The sequence below is a fragment of the Cephus cinctus genome, unplaced genomic scaffold, assembly GCF_000341935.2.
Source record: "Cephus cinctus unplaced genomic scaffold, Ccin1 Ccin1_scaffold0225, whole genome shotgun sequence".
NCBI lineage: Eukaryota > Metazoa > Arthropoda > Insecta > Hymenoptera > Cephidae > Cephus > Cephus cinctus.
This window is the reverse complement of record NW_014332941.1, coordinates 64,899-82,386: the sequence shown is the minus strand read 5'-3', so window position 1 is coordinate 82,386 and position 17,488 is coordinate 64,899. Positions and strand designations below refer to the sequence as shown.

The window sequence follows — 17,488 nt, the reverse complement described above, 5'->3', positions numbered from 1 at the left end:
AAATGCGATAATTACTAGATAAGAGTAAGTGAACGTACCTTACCTTATCAGTGACTGATTCGATATCAGAATTCGCCAATGCGTTGGCTGAATAGAAAAAAAAAACAGAGTATACATCCCTATGTAATGTGTGCCGCGCGTTTTTGATACGTAGAATAAACCCTTCCTTCCGTTCCATATGACTGTCTCCTCCGATGAGGAGATGTGCCAGTAATTAGTATAATTAAATCAAAATTCAGAAGTGCACACAAGTCAGCGATGTACCTCGCGTAACAGATCTTATCTAGATAATGTGAAGACCTACGGATGAGCTTTGCAACAATTGAATCTAGTTCATCAGGTTAACGAAGTAATACCTTTAACGGCTCATAGGTGGCAGCACACTCGCCAACACTTTGGCGATAACTTAAGTAAGCCAATTGTACCGACCGATGTTACACGCCTCGTGTTACAGCATGTGGCGCTAAAGTCATCCCATCTAGGTTTCTGTTTTTTCTAGTTTAAATTTGAATCACTGACAGTATGCGTCGCGAAATAAAAAGTGTTCAGTAAATTCTGGAAATTGCTGACTATCAATCTTAACGTTGCAGAACATCGCAGAAACGTGGCTCCCATAAGGTGTTGTCATTCTTGTGCGACATCGAACAATCACGAATGGTTAGTGTATTTAACTTGGCTCGACGTGTGTTGCCATTGGTTAACAGCCTTGATGCATAGATGACGCCATTGCTGCCGTCTATTCGAACCGTCTAGCACTGTGCAGAGACGAGAGTACGGTGGCGATTTAATATGACTGCTTCGGATAGTAGCGACAAATTGGCAACGTTTTTTTTTATTATTTAAGACAAGTATGAGAATTTCTGAAATAATAATGATTAAATCCTTCGTAATCTGTTCGTGTGCATGCTGATTATTTGCGGAAGCCATCTTTAATACGTCTTTTTGGCATGTGCAACAACAACGTAGTTTCTCAGTGATGACTTTGTGGTAAATGCTTTGGAAAGGATACGATGTAAGACTATTTTATGGAGGACAGAAGATATGAATAAAGGATTGAACGGTAGATTTTGAAAAATGTGGGCCGTGCGTTGTTGGAATTTCAATAGAAATGCCGTGGAACGTTGCGAGTGTGAAAAAGAGGGGAGCCGAAGGAAGGTATCTAGAACGTAGAAGTAAGAAAAATGGAGAAATAAAAGTGAGGAAAAAAAGTAGAGTTTAAAAGTGAAGAAAAGAGAAACCAGGAGAATTCACTGCGGAGCAAAAGCGTGGAAACACGTCGTATTCGAAGGGTGAAAAGAATGTGCGCCCAATGAATTCGAGCTCCGCCCCTGTCGAGGGTTGGCAGCAACCCCTAAGCGCGCACTTCGCCCGCGATCATCGTGAGGATCCTGCGGGGGTGTTTTCGACGTCACGCGATGGGCGGATACCATCCAGAGACACAACCCCCTTATCGCGAGCGTAGCACCCTAGAACCAGCCGAGGGTGTCTTTCCCTTAGCCTGATCAAATCACTCGGGCCAGTAGTATCTTTGATCGCAAACTGTCACAACAAAACGTTACGTCGCGCGCGAGTTTTGGTTTCAATTTCAGTGGGATGTCCCAGTGTTCTCGGTTCGAATCGGTTATCGATTTTACCCGATCGCCGATCGATCAGGTGTGAAACTAGTGACGAAGGACGACCAAGGAACACAATCGGATAAGGAGATAAGCAAGAGAAAAGAAGAAGTAACCAAGTGATTTTTCAAGGTGATGATGAATCTACCCGATCAGGAGGTACCTGCCGTCACTGCAGATTTGGCCAGAATGGTGAGTTTATAAATTTAAAAAAATATTTGTTATCACTGAACCCTAATACCTATCATCGATATCATTCCACGTAGCCACCAGGTGTCGAGTCATTTGTACGTCCAACTTTTAGAACGTCTCTCTCCGTGTTACGAGCACCAAAAGATATGCATAGTTTTCTGGGAACTCACGTGGAACAAGGAGTAAGAGCTACTCGACCTGGACAATGGAGTCGTAATAGAATAATGTCGACATAATATACTGCGGAACGATGATCTTGGACTAGTGAATTGTCAGGGCACGCGCCTCCACGCTTCGGCTGATGCATCCCACGGGTGCCACCCCTTTAGTGTCCTCTAAACACGTAATTGTCACCCCGTAGCATCCCCACGTAAGGGAGTCAAGCACCGGGGGAGATCCATGAGGGATGTTGGTACCTACAGTGGATACGTATACGTAGACCGGAACAGTGGGTGGGCAGGGTGCCGATTCGGTGCCACGCGCACCAACCAGTAGGGGATGATGGTTGTCTGCCTGCCTGCGGAAACACTTGATTTATGTTTGTCGATTCTAAAAATCACTCGATTCCCACACTGGTGGGCGAATGCCAAGCGCCACTTAATTGACTCTTATGCTACAGGGACACAGGAGCATATGTTGCCACTCGAGGTTCCCATGATTAGTTAGGAAGGGGTCCGATTGTACGAGATGCCTGACTCTTCGAAAGTTTAATCGACCCAATTTCCCTGGCTCTGGATCGACGGTCCCAGGCGTTCCACGTGGATATACCTAGTCCAAGAACCATTTGAGGTTCAGAGGGTGAAACCTGGTCTAGCAGGGTGTAGCGTCTGTAATACGAACCGGCGTGGCTACTGGCCTCGACTGACATGTTGCTGACAGCTAGACACACATGGTTTACGTAGGTGTGCTCGCACACCTTTATCAGACAACGCTAGCTTCGCCATGAAGTACATGACGGAGTCAGACTGTCCTTACAGCCAGCAGGGGGTGGCTGGTGTGTATTCAATTAATTATCAAATAATAGGACGTGTCTGCTTGCGTTACTCTCACTATTTTCCCCATGACCACATAGGTGCATACCAGCCCAGAACGTACGTTGCTGAAGATTAAAAAATTTGGAAGGTCTGCGAAGTAATTAAAATTTTCTAAAAAATCCTATGTTTCACAGGGAGAATGACATTGGCTGGAATGTCCAAGAAGATGGCCAATTAGATGACAGAGTTTCTAAGATGAGCATTGTTGAGCTTTTTGGCACTGGCTGTGATCTGTATTGTCCTCGCACCCCTAGACGTAACAAAGGAATAAGGATTTGGGGATGGAAAGGTTAAGAAAGCTGTACCACTGTAACATGCAGTTAATTAAGGAACTTTCCCAGAGTACACCGGTCCTGTGTTCAAGGTCGAAAAATTGAAACTGCTCAAACAATTCGTTCTGGGCTGCACGATGACTTTATCATAAACGGAACCGAAGTGCGCAATTATAAGGGTTGGCTAGAATGGACGAGGGGTCGTGCACCCCTCGCTACAGAAATGCGTTACGAGTGATGGGGCGTTCCTCGTGGGCACCCTAGAGTCATTTTTAGAATAGGCACTGGATATATCCACACGATCGTATATGCGTGTTTACCTCTGTCTGTGGTAGCCAGTGAGAGAGACAGAAGAAGAAAGAGAGAGAGAGAGTGGAATACAGAGAGAGAATTGGTCCTGTGGGAAAAATCATGAGAGAGAGAGAGGAAAACGGAAGAGAGAGTCATTGTCAGTCAATTTACCTCGGCACGCGACCATGTTTGCCTCAGCCGCTTACGAGTCATTAGCTCGTTAATGTACTCGATTGACTTTTTCGCAGGCGTAAAGACGATTCGAAAAGAAAATTCTGAATAATCCATTTTGAGTTCTGCACTGGGTTTGGATGAGTTTTCATACTTTTTCCCGATGCCTAAATAATTACGTTGCTTCTCTGCAACCACGTAATTAGCAGTGAACGTTGCAGTTATTAATGATTCTGCGTAATTACTGAATGTAATCAAAATTAATTGGGACGGTACAGCTTTATAGGTTTAAAGGCTGAAGCAGACGGATATGAAAGCGGTCCAACGATTAATACCGAGTGACCATTAATAGCGATTAAGGGAGGATCTCCGGAGGACTTCCTCCATATACCTAGGATTTCAAGTAATCACCTATTGTAGACCTGGAAAGGAAAAAGGGAGTCAGTGAGTGAAGCGCAAGGATGGTGACGGAGGAGCCAGATACTCAGTGTGAATCCAAAGCTAATGTGTCTTCTGACTGAGAATTGAGGCTTCTGGCAACTTAGGGCCGGTAACCGGGTTTACCACAAGATTGCTCCGCGAGGAGGAAACCTTCCAATCGTTCGCCGGATGTCCTCCTTACCTTGGCTCTCCATCTAGTTTCCCCCCGGTTTGCTTCCAGTCTCTCTTCCCCTCTTGTCCTGGCATCTTGGCTCGGGATCTCCGCCTCCTTCTCTCTTTTCGATAATTCCCTCGCAATAACTCGGCAGGGACTCACTCCTCGCTCTTGGAATGATTTCAGAACGGTGAAGCTTTCAGCAGACTGACGGAGCCGGTTCAGAGCATCGCCGGGACTGCCTACTGTGCGAGCTACGTGTCCCAGACATCCAGCAACCCCGACAAAACCCATGGTAAGAATCGACAAATTACTTTCCTCTCCCTCCCCATCTCTCTCTCTCTCCGCCCTCTATTTTTATCTGTCTCACTTGCCTTCTCTAACCTGTACGCTTCTTACTAGACTTACACGTCAAGTCGAGGTAGGTCATTGGATCCTGGTCCCCCGTTCATCAGCAGTGAATTTTGACGGCGAAATTATAAGGAAAAAGCATTGCGGAACGGCACGAGTCACAGACGTCCCCTTACCAGTGTCTTTTGCTTTGAAGCGCTTTGATGGAACTCGAGGACACAGGATATGACGTACACGCACCATGCCACCGATACACCCTTGGAAGAATATACACTTACAGGAGAAAGCACGTGGAAGGCTGAAGAACTGATAGAATGAGTGAGTGAGGTTGAGGAAGAGAGAGTAAGAGGAACCTTCTCCGAGCAACCTGTCACCAGCACGCCATCGACTCGATATCTTTATAACGTCGCATCATCAGCCACCAACAATATTATTTTCCCAGAATCCTTGAGAGTTCGGTAAACTCCAAAAAGTCTCTTTGAAATAAAAAGTCGATTCAGGATAACTACTGGCAGATGAGGAGGACGACAGGAAGTCAAGGATGCTTTGAGGATGGAAAAGAATTTTTATCATGGTCATTCAAGAGACCTGACGTTCATTTTGGAAACCTTGACCTAGATACCTTGTGGGATTGAGCAAAGTGTAAGAGCTTCCTTTGGAAAAATTCAATAGCTGAGAAATTATACTGGAAAAGACTCCCCTGCGTCGCAAGGGTCCAGGAATACGCGGTGCTGCGCTGCTTTTCCAGTGATTGACACTTTATATCTAGTATTGAAATGCTGCGGTGTGAACTGTCACGCTCTATCCACTTTCTCTCTCTTTCTCGTTACTTCTACTTCTCTTCCTGCATCTCAACCTCCCCCCGAGGCCACCCTAACTCAATCAGCGCCTATAATGCCGCAATTTCTCTATCGTAATCGCGTTACGCCCTCTCGCCACGCAGTTCCTCGACGTTCTGAAATACTTTAAGAAAAATATTGAAACGTCGTCTCCGTTATAAGAATCGAGCTGCTCACCATGTTGAGTCAAGCCAGGGTAGTCCTGTAGAAGGTATGCTGAACTAAATCATTTAAAGAGTGATACCGTAGACAGTCGAGTCTGCTTATCATCGCCCAGAGGAATCCTAGATGGAGCATAGTAGAGGAAGAATTGTCTTGAGCCAATGAAATTAATGAGAGCAACAGAAAGGATAACCAAGAAGTGCACGACTATTCGTAATCAATGAGCTGTAATGTAAGTAGGAATTCAGTAGTGGACATAGAGTCGTCTCCGAACAAAACGAGATTAGAGACGAGTGGCTACCCGTGGCGAATCGTGTCATCCAGTCCCATTAATGGGACTTGGATAGGACTGGAACTGGATGACGCCCCACGCTGTGCTACGGTGGTGTGGACTCCCTTTTACCATTGATTCATTCGAATCACTCGATTCATCCTTTGGTGCTACTGTAGCACTAAGATCTTTCTATCGCCCCGATCATTCAGTCGGAATGGTTTTCCTTGAAGTAAAACTTCCTCATGACTGCACCTATCTCATATCTGTCTTTATCTTTATTCCAGGAGGAAGTGAACTCTACCCGACCCAGGAGTACAGGCAGGAACCATGGCTGCAGGATGGTAAGTTACAGGTCATATTGAATTATAATTTTTTTTTCTTTCATTTTCAGTGACGTCACTGTCGGTTAAGAAGGTATTCTTTGCCTCTACTTCTATAAGGCCCGGATAGCTCAGTCGGTAGAGCATCAGACTTTTAATCTGAGGGTCCAGGGTTCAAGTCCCTGTTCGGGCGTTTATTTTTTTTCGCTCTACTATCCCTGAACAAATACTAGAAGGTGCAGGGAATATCCAGGACACTGTCAGGATTCAGATCCTGCGGAAGCGAAGGATCAAAGAGTGCCTGTTCTCTTTTTTTCTCATCGATACAAGAACAAAGAATTTACTTTAGCCGCATACTATGTTGAATGAACACGATCTAGTTCTTTTTTCAAGGCACGATTATCGATCATCCATCGGCTTTGCGATTTTCAAGAGAAACTCCTGTCGCTGTAATTGATTAAAGGCATGAAAAGACGAGCGACCAACTGAACAATCGCGCCAGCTCGTCCAGCCACCTTTCGTCCGGCTAATATCGCATAATGCCTTATTGGCTTTCAGCTAATGGCTACACACTCAAAGAACGTGTACAAGGAACAGTCAACATGAAGCCGGAACGTTGTTTCCCTCGATCGGCAAATTCCGCCGAATCACGACAGCGCAAACGATCGGCTCCGAACAAAAGTCTGACCGAGTCTTAGACAAGAATGAAGAGTTCGGCCTCCGAGAGTCTCTGTAATTTCGAAAGCGATGGCTTTCCGCAATCGAGCTCATGCGAGCAGTCCATTAGTATGATTAGGCCAACTTGCTACAATCAGTACGACCCGCCACGTAACGTGTGAACTGAGGTCTCACCTTGATCCACGTAATTCACAAGGATTTCTTTTCCTTGGCTTTTTTCATTTCTGAACTGGCGACTTCTAGGGACATTGTGAGCATGGCCTGGCTCGTGAGAGGTCAATCGAACGACGTGCTGATGGTGTTGACCCACTGATGATTTTTCATGATCAAAGAAAAGAGCCTAAAGAAAGCTTCTGGGTGCCAGCCTAATTGAAAGGGAATCAGGAACAGGAGGATCGTCCAGGAAGATTTGACGTTCAGGGTTGAAAGTTCATTCTGGCTACAGCGAGGATCGATTAGCGAGGGTTAACTCTCGTCGCATTAATTTTAATTATTCCAGCTAACTGTAGATATAATACGCGATGGATAATACATATAATAGGGGTCGAGGGGGCGCGTCGGGGAGTACGGGGGGTTTAAAACGTGACGGGTATTTGGCCCTCGAGCTTCACCCCTCAGGAACGAGGAACTATAATCTACCCTGACCTCTCTTGCAATCACGTTAATGCGTACGCGTGCACCTACGGTGCATCTAATTGACTCCAGCGTGAATTGAGAATCTATAACTTATCTTTCCAAGAAACAACTGTACGATAACGTGGCACTTATATTCCCACGAATTGTTTCAGGCAGCAGCTGCGAGACCGAGGACAGCGAGCAGTACGTGCCGGAGTTCCATCATCATCATCATCATCACATATCAAGTGAGCTCATACTCATTAGTATTTCTACATCAAAACTCTAATATGCAAGCTCAGACTTTTCTCTGTGATAACCTTACGTTCTTCTATGTAGATGACACTGGCTGACACTGCAGTGACACTTTAGCTGAATCTTATCACAGTCGTAATTCCTCTCGTCTTATTACACCATCAGCCAATTGGAACCAAGCTAATCTTCAAGCTAATAGATATTTGACGAAAATCTTAAAGCTGGTGACGTTTACGGCATCCGGCGGCTCCGACTGCTTTGCATTTAGGATGCGACCCAACACAATTTCGCCGCATCCGGAAACAAGGTTCCCGGTTTCCCATTTGCAACAAATCGAAGCACTCTCTTTCTCTGTCTCTCTCGAATCTCTGCTGTGTGGAAGCACAAGGATTCTCGGTGTATCTGTCTGGACCTGGAAGATGGATTGATAGCTAGTCTACCAGGTGGAAGGACGAAGGTAGTTGGTACGGGGTATGAAGTAGGGTGGGAGCTGGATAAGGATCAGCCTTAAGAAACGGACGGTTGCTTCTTTTTTTATTCTCTTGAGAAAGTCGATAAAGGAGATCAGGAGGATAAGAGACCTTAGCCACGCTACACGTGGCGGGTAGGAAAGGATCGACGAAGTTTTTATTATTAAAAATTAAGCCCTTGGGTGATTTTTTTTAACTTGCTCCAAAATCAACATGGCTCCCACTCTGGCCCTGTACGATCGTCGATAGCGGATTACGCAAGCAAGCACTTTATATTAAACCAAGAGATTTTTTCTTTGCATTTATTAGAATCCACTCTCCTGCTCTCTCTTGGATACATACGAACCCTCTCTATCTGTCTACCCTACTCCCTATCTCAGTCCTAGTTAAACAGTTACCCCTCCGGTATTTTGATACTTGAATATGAATTTATCGCTTCATCTTAGTATACTTTTTCAATAGTACCTAAACACCTCAAATTCGAATCACAGGATTAAAATGGATTTCACGAACGATCTAGAACATTTGTATGTCCCTTTTTAGAATTTTAATTAAATATCCCCATGTCGAGGTCTGGAAATTTTGGATATTCGATGGCTAAGTTGAAAAGTATGTGTACCTACCAAGAAACAGATAGACTGGGCAAGTAAACAGCCAAAGGGCGGTAGCCGACTAACAGACAGAAGGGTAGGGTACTTACCCCCTACATACGCGAACAATCATCCACCCTTGTACGAATACACAGCGGATACACCGAGGTTACTTGTATTCTGTATACACTGTACATTGTAGACATACAGGCACGTACGTCAAGAGTATATATACTCGCCATGTCGAACCTAAGTCGAGTCTCAAACAAATTGAACGTTCTGGCTAAACTGGCTTTTTCGCGCGTCAACCGCTAACGGCTACACGTATAACTTATGTACAGTGTTTGATACAGATATCACACGGACGCGCACCCCTTTATGTATTCTACATCCACCATACTCCACAGACCCTGGGCTATTCAGACTGGTTGGATATGATTAATCCTAACTGATATACACAGAGTTGATATTAGCTGATGTCTTGTTCTTTTATATTTTATAATTCTTCGTATGCTCTTATTTAATTGTGGGTTCTGGAGTGACAAAAATATTATATGAAAAGCTATAGTGGTCCTACACGTCGAATTTTGGATTATCAGCGAGCAATAATTGTGATGGCGCAACAGGGCCCACCAATGTTTACAAATAGAATGATTGCCCGGGGATGCGACTGCCGCTTCCCACGGCCGGAGTCTGTTTGATTTATTAACGGTGCCCCGTGACACCCCTTGGCAACCCTCTGCTACGTCAGTGGTTGGTGTCTCGTCCATCCCCTCTGTACCCCATTACACCCCCACGTGCCGCTGCAACGATGCGTCTCCGCTTCCGGTTGGGCACGCGACTTTTTACGTTCTGCCCTGAAACCTTTAGTTAGGGGGGTGAACGTGAATTCGTTAAGGAGTACCACCAACCTGGTCCGGGTCGTCTGGAGTCTTCTCCAGGTCATGGCGCGCAGCTAGTCATGACTGTTGGAATAGAAGATGAAGAACTTGACGTAGTATTGGTTATTCGCATTACTCTGTAAGGGCAGACTACTTTCACACACCCTGGACGCTCCAGGGGTTGGTTGGTCAGGAATTTTACTTGGGTCTAAATGTAATCCTAGTAATGGATTCGTCCTACCTGTTGTCCTGACTCCACCTTCCTTCGTACGTGGCGCATTTAAACTTACTGGTAATTCGTTGACATTTCTCTTTTTTTTCCAGACGGGGCTGTCAAGCAGGAGACCGCGAATTGCAGAAGGGCTGCCGAGCCTGGTTACCACCCCCAGTATCCAACCGCAGTGACGCATCCTCACACGCAGAGCAGCAACTACCTCGACCTCAGCCCTGCGACCCCTGCTGCTACCTACTTTGGGTAACTGTTGTAAAATTTCAAGAGAATTTCTAATGCCGCATAATCGTTGTAGGAATTTCCCTCGTTGCGTTGAGTATTAGTGTAGCTAACAAGCAGCTTTCTCATCCACAGAGGTAGCAGATTGAGTCCGCAAAGTAACGATGCGACCAAAGGCATAGCCGTCAAAGAGGAACCAGCCGATCGTGGCTACGTGGAACCCACGTCCGTCACCAGTCTGACTACTACTTCAGCATCTCAGGATCACGGTGAGTTTCTGGAACCAATATAAAATCAATCGTTGAACCGAGTTGACAGACAGGCCTGTAGGACTTATTCAAGCATACGGATAAACCCAAGCGAAGTCAGCTCGTCGATGGTCTTCATAATGTTCTGGATGATGAGGATGTCGGGAAGGGACGAGTCAAGTAGCAATGTCGTCCCCTGATTCCATGACAAATCAGCGCACAAAGGATCCACGTGGCTCTGTCCTACCCCGTAGAGCCATAAATAATCTCAGCACAAGGGATGCAGGGTACGCAGGAGGCCATTAATCGGAACTTGGACTCTCTTCCGGTCAATGCTAGAAAAATTATTTTTCTACCTAAGATCCGTGTCTTCTGGACTCTGTTATCACCCTTGTCAAAGCTCCTTCATTCAACTTTCTTTTTCTTCACCAGTTACACCAATAGATCAGGATCAGGATTCATAAAAGGGGCACTGGGGTGCAAATCAGACATCAGTATCTCGTGAATGCTTAAAACATACCGAGCCGGCCTTTCGTAGCTGCGTTCTGGCATCGTGGGCCACAGCTACCACCACGTAGTCTGGCCTGATTAATTAGTGAGACGCATTAACAAACCACCCTCCTGCCTTATTCCACGGACTGGGGTACTCCCGCACACTGGCGCAGCTCGGACGGACACGTACGCACCTGGTGGTCGTACGGACAGGGCTTTTCCACTCCTAGTCATTTGGATGATCCAGTACGAAGGTTGGAATGGAAATGAAAAAAATGCTGAAAAAAATACAGCAGTCGTTCGCGTCAACTCAATTATACATAGGCCAACGAAATGAACGAGCTCACGGGCCATTCGCAGCCTAAAAAAAGAGCCGAGTTGCTGGCTGCTGTCCCTGGAACATCCCCGCGACCCCTCTTGCTACACCATCGAACATCAGCGCCATCTACGAACTCTGTTGTTTGCGATTTGTTACGTTGAATTTTTCATGGGCTTTCAAGAATTTCTGTCCTTTGTTTTTTAATCGACATCCTCCGCCCCCATCCGCCCCGGGGGTGCGCGGACACTTGTTACGCGAGAGGACTGAGTCTCTCACTCTTCTCTGACGACCTTTACCGCCATTGGACAAGACACAGCAGGGAATTCGATGTGACGACTTTCGAGGATTTCTTTCTTTGCTGCCCACCCGTTCCAGTGTCTACGCAATGTGTATGCATGTACGGTACGGTCAATCATGGATTCTTCTTGGCCATCCCCTAACCAACCCCTTTGAAAGGACCGGATCTTGATGAGCATCTATCGTGTACTACCAAGAAATGGACTTTGAGATTTATCACGGGTCCGCATGATTATCACACAATCTCCATCAATCCCTCGCCACTTTTCTTTTATGGATGAATGCGATATATTCTTTGTTTCTTTTTTTTTTTGAGATGACGAGAACGCAGCCAGGACCTGAGATCAATTTTCAATTCTGTCTACGGAGATCCTCATCTTGATGCCCATCCTATACTTTTTCTGCTACAAGCAAGCTCAGCAGCTTCGTGCGACATTGCCGATTGAGATCATCATGTTTGAACAGCAGGAAATTTTATTATATCTTATATCCATATCTTATATCATGTTGACTTCCGCTGCTAGTAAATACTGGACGGAATTGCCTGAGGCTGTTCACTCTCCTTCGAATATCGGTCTGTATCCATAGACAAACGATATGAAGATTCTCCAAACGTCTTATACAAAATAGAAAATACGAACGATTATAAAAGGCTTTAAAAAATTATGTAAGCTAAGCCAAAGGGAATTGAGCATCGGGTCAAGACTCACGCGTGTCTAAGTACACGTAATTGAATAATTGAAGAATGCTTTCAACTGGCAAGCCAAGGCAGCTCCTAGAACCAGGAGGAAAAGCTCTCCACGTTCATCCACGAAGGAGAAGACTCAGGGTGGTTCTCCCCAGGGAATACAAGCCGAAAGCTCTTTTGTATCTTGTTGGAGAAAACGGAAACCCCTTTCGTCCCCCGTACCTCGGAACAGCAACAAAACGGAAGTAGTACGTACAAACGGTCAAAAGAAGAACTACAAGATATGTTGAAAACAGCAAAAGAAAACGGGAAAAAAATTATCAAAATGAAACGAAGGGAAGAAAGCAGCTAACACGTTTCCAAGGGGTGGTATCGGCTATCGTGATCGCATTACGTAATAGTCAAAGGCAGGAACACAAACTCAGACTCACCCCCTGAGTTAGTTAAGTAGCCAGGAAACTCCTAGGGGTTGTCTGCGCCGTGGGATGAGTTCTAAATGTTTTAAGCTTCTAATCGGAACGATTAGTAACTCCCTAAACATGCGTTCATTGTCGAACTCTGTTCTATATGTTTATACACAGACTTTTGTTTTCAATTTTTATCAGCGTCGCCATTTCTCTCTTGGCATTGGCTCTATGCGTATCATATAACGTAGGCACTCTTCAGAGTCGCTCGGGAATTACGCTCGCTCTCTTCGTTCTCGCTACCATTAAGCTGGATAAATAATTCACTTGTAGTTTGCGTTAGCGGATCCATAGCCGTCATAGCGACCGACGTCGGGTCGACCGAAGAACAAAAATCGGTAGGCCAATTGCGAACTTGCCCCAAGGCAGTATTTTGCGTGGATGAAAAATAAATCACGACGTGTAGCATATATCGAATGCATAGGCACAATAGTAAAATACTTTAATGTACTCTATAGTAGGTTCGAGTTAACTCGTTTACATAGCTCGTATACGTATCGATGACATGTGATGCCGTCACTAACATTGCTGTTCGAATAATAATACTCTCTTAATGAATACAAATTGGTCGAGCACGCTCCGCTAATTAATCTCCATGGATTTCATGGAGTTACTGAAAATTATATGGTGCATTGTGTCTCGCGGCTTTGTTCAGACGCGTCGTTCTGTTTGCGGTTAATTTTCCTTACTTGACGCGTTTCTAATAATAATTGTTTGCAATCTTGTAGACTCGATGTCTTAAAATTTTCTGTCTGTGAAAATATTTCTAATCTTTTTTTTTTTGCTTTTTCCCGGGAGACTGAAGAGATAGCCACAGAGCGCAGCTAGAGAGAGAGAGCGAGGTAGTTCGAGGATCAAGTCTGCATTATTTAACGGACAAAGCTGTGGAATCCGAGAGTCGGAGCGCGAGAGAGAAAGAGAGAGACAGATAGAGTACTCGTTAAGCTCGCAAGCTAAAAAGCCAACAGTCTGAACTACGAACTCGTCCGAGAGTGGACGCCGGTCGAACCGCCCTGTTTTGACCTCCGCCCCAGTCCCCATCTTTCACCCCGTTCTTACCCTCAGTATGCTTTTTGGCCTCGCTTGCTCCGCGGCAACGTCGGCGTCGGTTTCATCAACTCGCGATTAATTTTAATCTAAAACTACCCGCAAAGCATCCCCCGTTCGCGACCGAACCCGAAGCCAACCCCTTTCAGCCGCTTTTATGCCAGTGAAACACACAGATTGGCTTTGCCACCCCGTCACCCCCTATATTGGCCCTTTAAGCAGGCATCCTCTGGCGTCTCGAGGCGGGACGTTTTCCGTGACGACTAAGTAAAACAGAAACTATGACCTCAATAGAGGTTAAAGCCCATAAGGATAAATAATGGAAGTAAGTTACGACCTTAATTCTGTTTTAGCCCGAAGCGTCGTTAAGGAAATAACGTTGGTTTATAAAAGTATTAAAATTATCACTGACATGAGTGCAAGTGTAAATATATTTTTTTATAAAAAAAAAAAAAAAATGAAATAGTGACACAAAAAGTTGTAGGGTGAATCAGGAAAAGGGGTATGGATGTACGGATATCAGAATCCTAAGGGTATCTCAGTTTTTCAATATTCCCCTACGCGACTTGGAGTGTAACCGGATTACCAATGGAGAATGGCGTTTTTCGGCGTAAGGGGACAGGGGGTGGCTCCGGATTGCGGCCTCGCGAGAGGAACGTTCGATTAATATACATATCGCGAAGCTTTGCAGCGAGGGGGAAGGTAGACACGAGGCCAGGCGAAGCCACGAAGGCATCGCTGCCTGCGAACGCGACCAATCAGCCCTGTGGGCTTTGAATATCAACCAATTTCCTGCCGACATTTGTGTGACGAGCACTTCACTAGCTGGCGCGCGTGAGTTCAATCGCTAATACTTTTCCTTTCAGGGCTGCTTACGTCCCTTCGGCAGTGCTAGATACCTTCTGACTCGTACCGATACACACTTCCTCTTCTCTTTTTCTCTTTAGCTCTTGAACCCTGAAACAGCAGACCCCCCCCCCGGTGGAATTGTAAACCGGGCAGTTTAATAAGGTGGAAGATTAGGGGTGGCTCGCGGTACGCAATCTCAGATTAAAATAACGCCCTTGTCATGAGGTCGGTTCGCTGATGTAAAGAAGCTTAAAAGGGTTACTTCGGTAGACTGCCTTCTGAATAATGGACGACTAAATTTGCTATTCCAGGTCTGCCATCTTCTGCTGGGTTTAGAACCGGTAGAAAGTTGCTGATCGTTCATGCAATTTCATGTGTCCAGTTGAAGCGCAGCAATCATCTGGAGGAAGATAAAATTATTTTTATTTCTTATTTTGTACTGATATCTTTGCTTAATGCTTGTTACAGGGAACAATTTACTCTACCGTTCACAGCAGCAACAGTCGCAGCAAGCTCAGCAACCACCGTACGCCAATGGAAGTGGTACGCGAGAAACAAGATCTTCGCCAACGTCCAGTCGACCGACTAGTGCGTCTTCAGTGACGTCTCAGTGGCCTCCAGCACCCACGGCACCTACTGAGGCATACGTTCAACGTCAGGATACCTGGACGTCCGACGTCTATACGAAACGTAGTACCACTCCGACCTGGACGGAGCTGGGAACACCGTCGGATCCACGTGGAACATCCTGGGACCGACAGAGTACCTGCTACCAGAAGAGAAGCTCACCGACCTCCTGGAATTCTGAGTACGGAAAGAGGCCATCTTCTACGACAGGATCATCCTGGACTGATGTGGCTGTTGGTTATCAGCAGCAACGTCGAGGATCTCTTCAATTGTGGCAATTTTTAGTTGCGTTACTTGACGATCCTGCCAATTCTCCTTGTATTGCCTGGACCGGACGTGGGATGGAGTTCAAGTTGATCGAACCGGAAGAGGTATGTCCTGGATGATTGTGTAGCTTGGCAGATTTTTTAAATCTTTAATTTACGATTATCCTCAGGTGGCCAGACGATGGGGAGTCCAGAAGAACAGACCGGCCATGAATTATGATAAGCTCAGCCGCTCGCTGAGGTACTACTATGAAAAGGGAATAATGCAGAAGGTCGCAGGTGAAAGGTATGTTTACAAATTCGTCTGCGACCCTGAAGCTCTGTTCAATATGGCGTACGGTGCCGGAAGTTCCGGTATTCCTGGTGAGATGCAAAATGGTACGGCACGAGGACACTCGATTATTGGAAAGACGTCGTCTGGAGCAGAGGCTAGTGATCTTGGAAAGCATACTGCCAGTGGTTACGGGGATGCTGTTCTTGCTATGTACTCAAATACAGCTGCAGGTAAATCATATTTAATTTTCTTAAGAAATTATCACACTTTGTCTCTAAGCTAATAGTATTTAATTGCATCTAAGTCAGATACCATGTAGAATTTACACAGATTTCTTTTCAGTATATGGACCACCCAGTCTCCATCATCTTCACCAATACCTGGGTGGCAATGATGGATTCAAGACACCCTCTAGCAGATACCATTCTCACTATCCCCATCAGTACAGCAATAACCACCCTTCAGCGACATACACCGAGACATTCCTGAACTATGGTCGGCTCTCGGCTCACGAGCTTCCGCTAGATGTGAGAAGTCAAGAATCAGGGAACAGAAGCAGTTATCCACTGAATCCTGAAAGCTCATTAGGTATCCGGGAAAGCTCGAGTAACAATACCAGTAGTACCAACACGACAGCGACAACTACAAGAGTACGAGACTCGACGAGTGTCGACGCGCCGCGTGCTGAAGTATCGACAACATCCGCAAGCTCCCAAGCGCCTCTCATAGATAGCAGCACCGGCTCAAAAATTGAGCAGGCACCCTACCCTTGTCTAGGGGTCGGTAGCTGTGTCTGTTGAAGGTCATAGGTCTAGTTATCCTCAGGAAGCCTTGATCAAGATTCAGTAATACCTAATAGGAAAACTCAGGATTTCATTGAAGCTCTGATCGGGGTGACTAACTCTAGAGAAATTTGTTGTACATACGTGACACTTTTAAAGACACTCCTTCGTTCCTGGTTTCGCACCTCTGTGCACAGATGGCGCAGTTTATCTTATTCGCTGGCTGATCCAGCTGGATCTGATGCGAATGGCGATCGAATCAGACAGTTCTAGTCAAGTCGTCCAAGGTACCTATTCCCTTTGAATGTTGTTACCTTAAACTTTCACGAGATTAGTAAGTTACCATCAACACTGTAATTTATTATGTATATAAAATAAATCTCTTTATGAATGCGCTCAAGGGAGGCGTTTTCTACTACCGCCCAATGGATTCTTGCATTCATAATCAAACCTAGCAGACAAGGGACCTTTAAGGAACGAAATGACTTGGCTGTGGTAAAACTGTAGCAACTCAATTGGCAATATCCCTCCCGCCGGAAGTAGAGATTCCTATCTGAAATCCTAGCTGAAGTCTGCTACTGCAAAAATGCTAAAAACGTGGATATGGTTCGACGGCCCTCCGCTCAGGTGGCGCGTCGACGTCAAAATAAAATTGATTTGAAGAAAATCGTCCCACTAATAATCTCCCTACTCATCTCTGGTTTTACTGCCTTGTCTATCGTCTAAATGACATATCCACTCTCCAGAAGAATATCAGTCCATAGGAATTAAAAAATTTCCATATAATCCCAAGGACGTTCACTCTCATCCAGAATTTTTGGCAAATGCGCAAAAGTCTAGTATATGCGGCGATTGGCGCATCACTCGACTATTTCGAATGTGATAAAGAAAGAAGTGGACACCGGCATAGCAGGTGTGTAAGAAGAATTACCAAAATATCGTAGCAGCCAGTATCCACTCCGGCAAGGTTCCCGAAGAAAAATAGGCCAGCGACAGCAGATAAGAATTCTTCGAAATTTATGAAATTAAGTCACAACATATCAAGCACTGTTAAAGCGTCGAATTCGAATGAGAGTTAACA

General features: G+C 45.4%; 1 protein-coding gene, 1 long non-coding RNA gene and 1 other non-coding gene across 3 annotated transcripts; 2 read left to right on the top strand and 1 right to left on the bottom strand.

Moving 5' to 3' along the window:
* The first annotated feature begins 59 nt into the window (after positions 1-59).
* On the top strand, positions 60-16,441 carry LOC107265438 (ETS translocation variant 1). The gene is made up of 10 exons (XM_015734887.2): positions 60-657; positions 1,746-1,805; positions 4,355-4,463; positions 6,079-6,135; positions 7,581-7,655; positions 9,928-10,078; positions 10,190-10,323; positions 14,927-15,456; positions 15,522-15,855; positions 15,968-16,441. The coding sequence occupies exons 1-10, from the start codon at positions 655-657 to the stop codon at positions 16,423-16,425; spliced, it is 1,911 nt and encodes a 636-aa protein (XP_015590373.2). The 5' UTR covers positions 60-654; the 3' UTR covers positions 16,426-16,441.
* On the top strand, positions 6,235-6,307 carry Trnak-uuu. The gene has a single exon. It is a non-coding gene; the product is annotated as a tRNA-Lys (tRNA).
* Positions 16,353-17,468, bottom strand: LOC112494019. Its single transcript, XR_003059096.1, has 3 exons — positions 17,339-17,468; positions 16,552-16,727; positions 16,353-16,477 (listed from the first exon to the last, which is right to left on the bottom strand). It is a non-coding gene; the product is annotated as an uncharacterized LOC112494019 (long non-coding RNA).
* Positions 17,469-17,488: the final 20 nt, after the last annotated feature.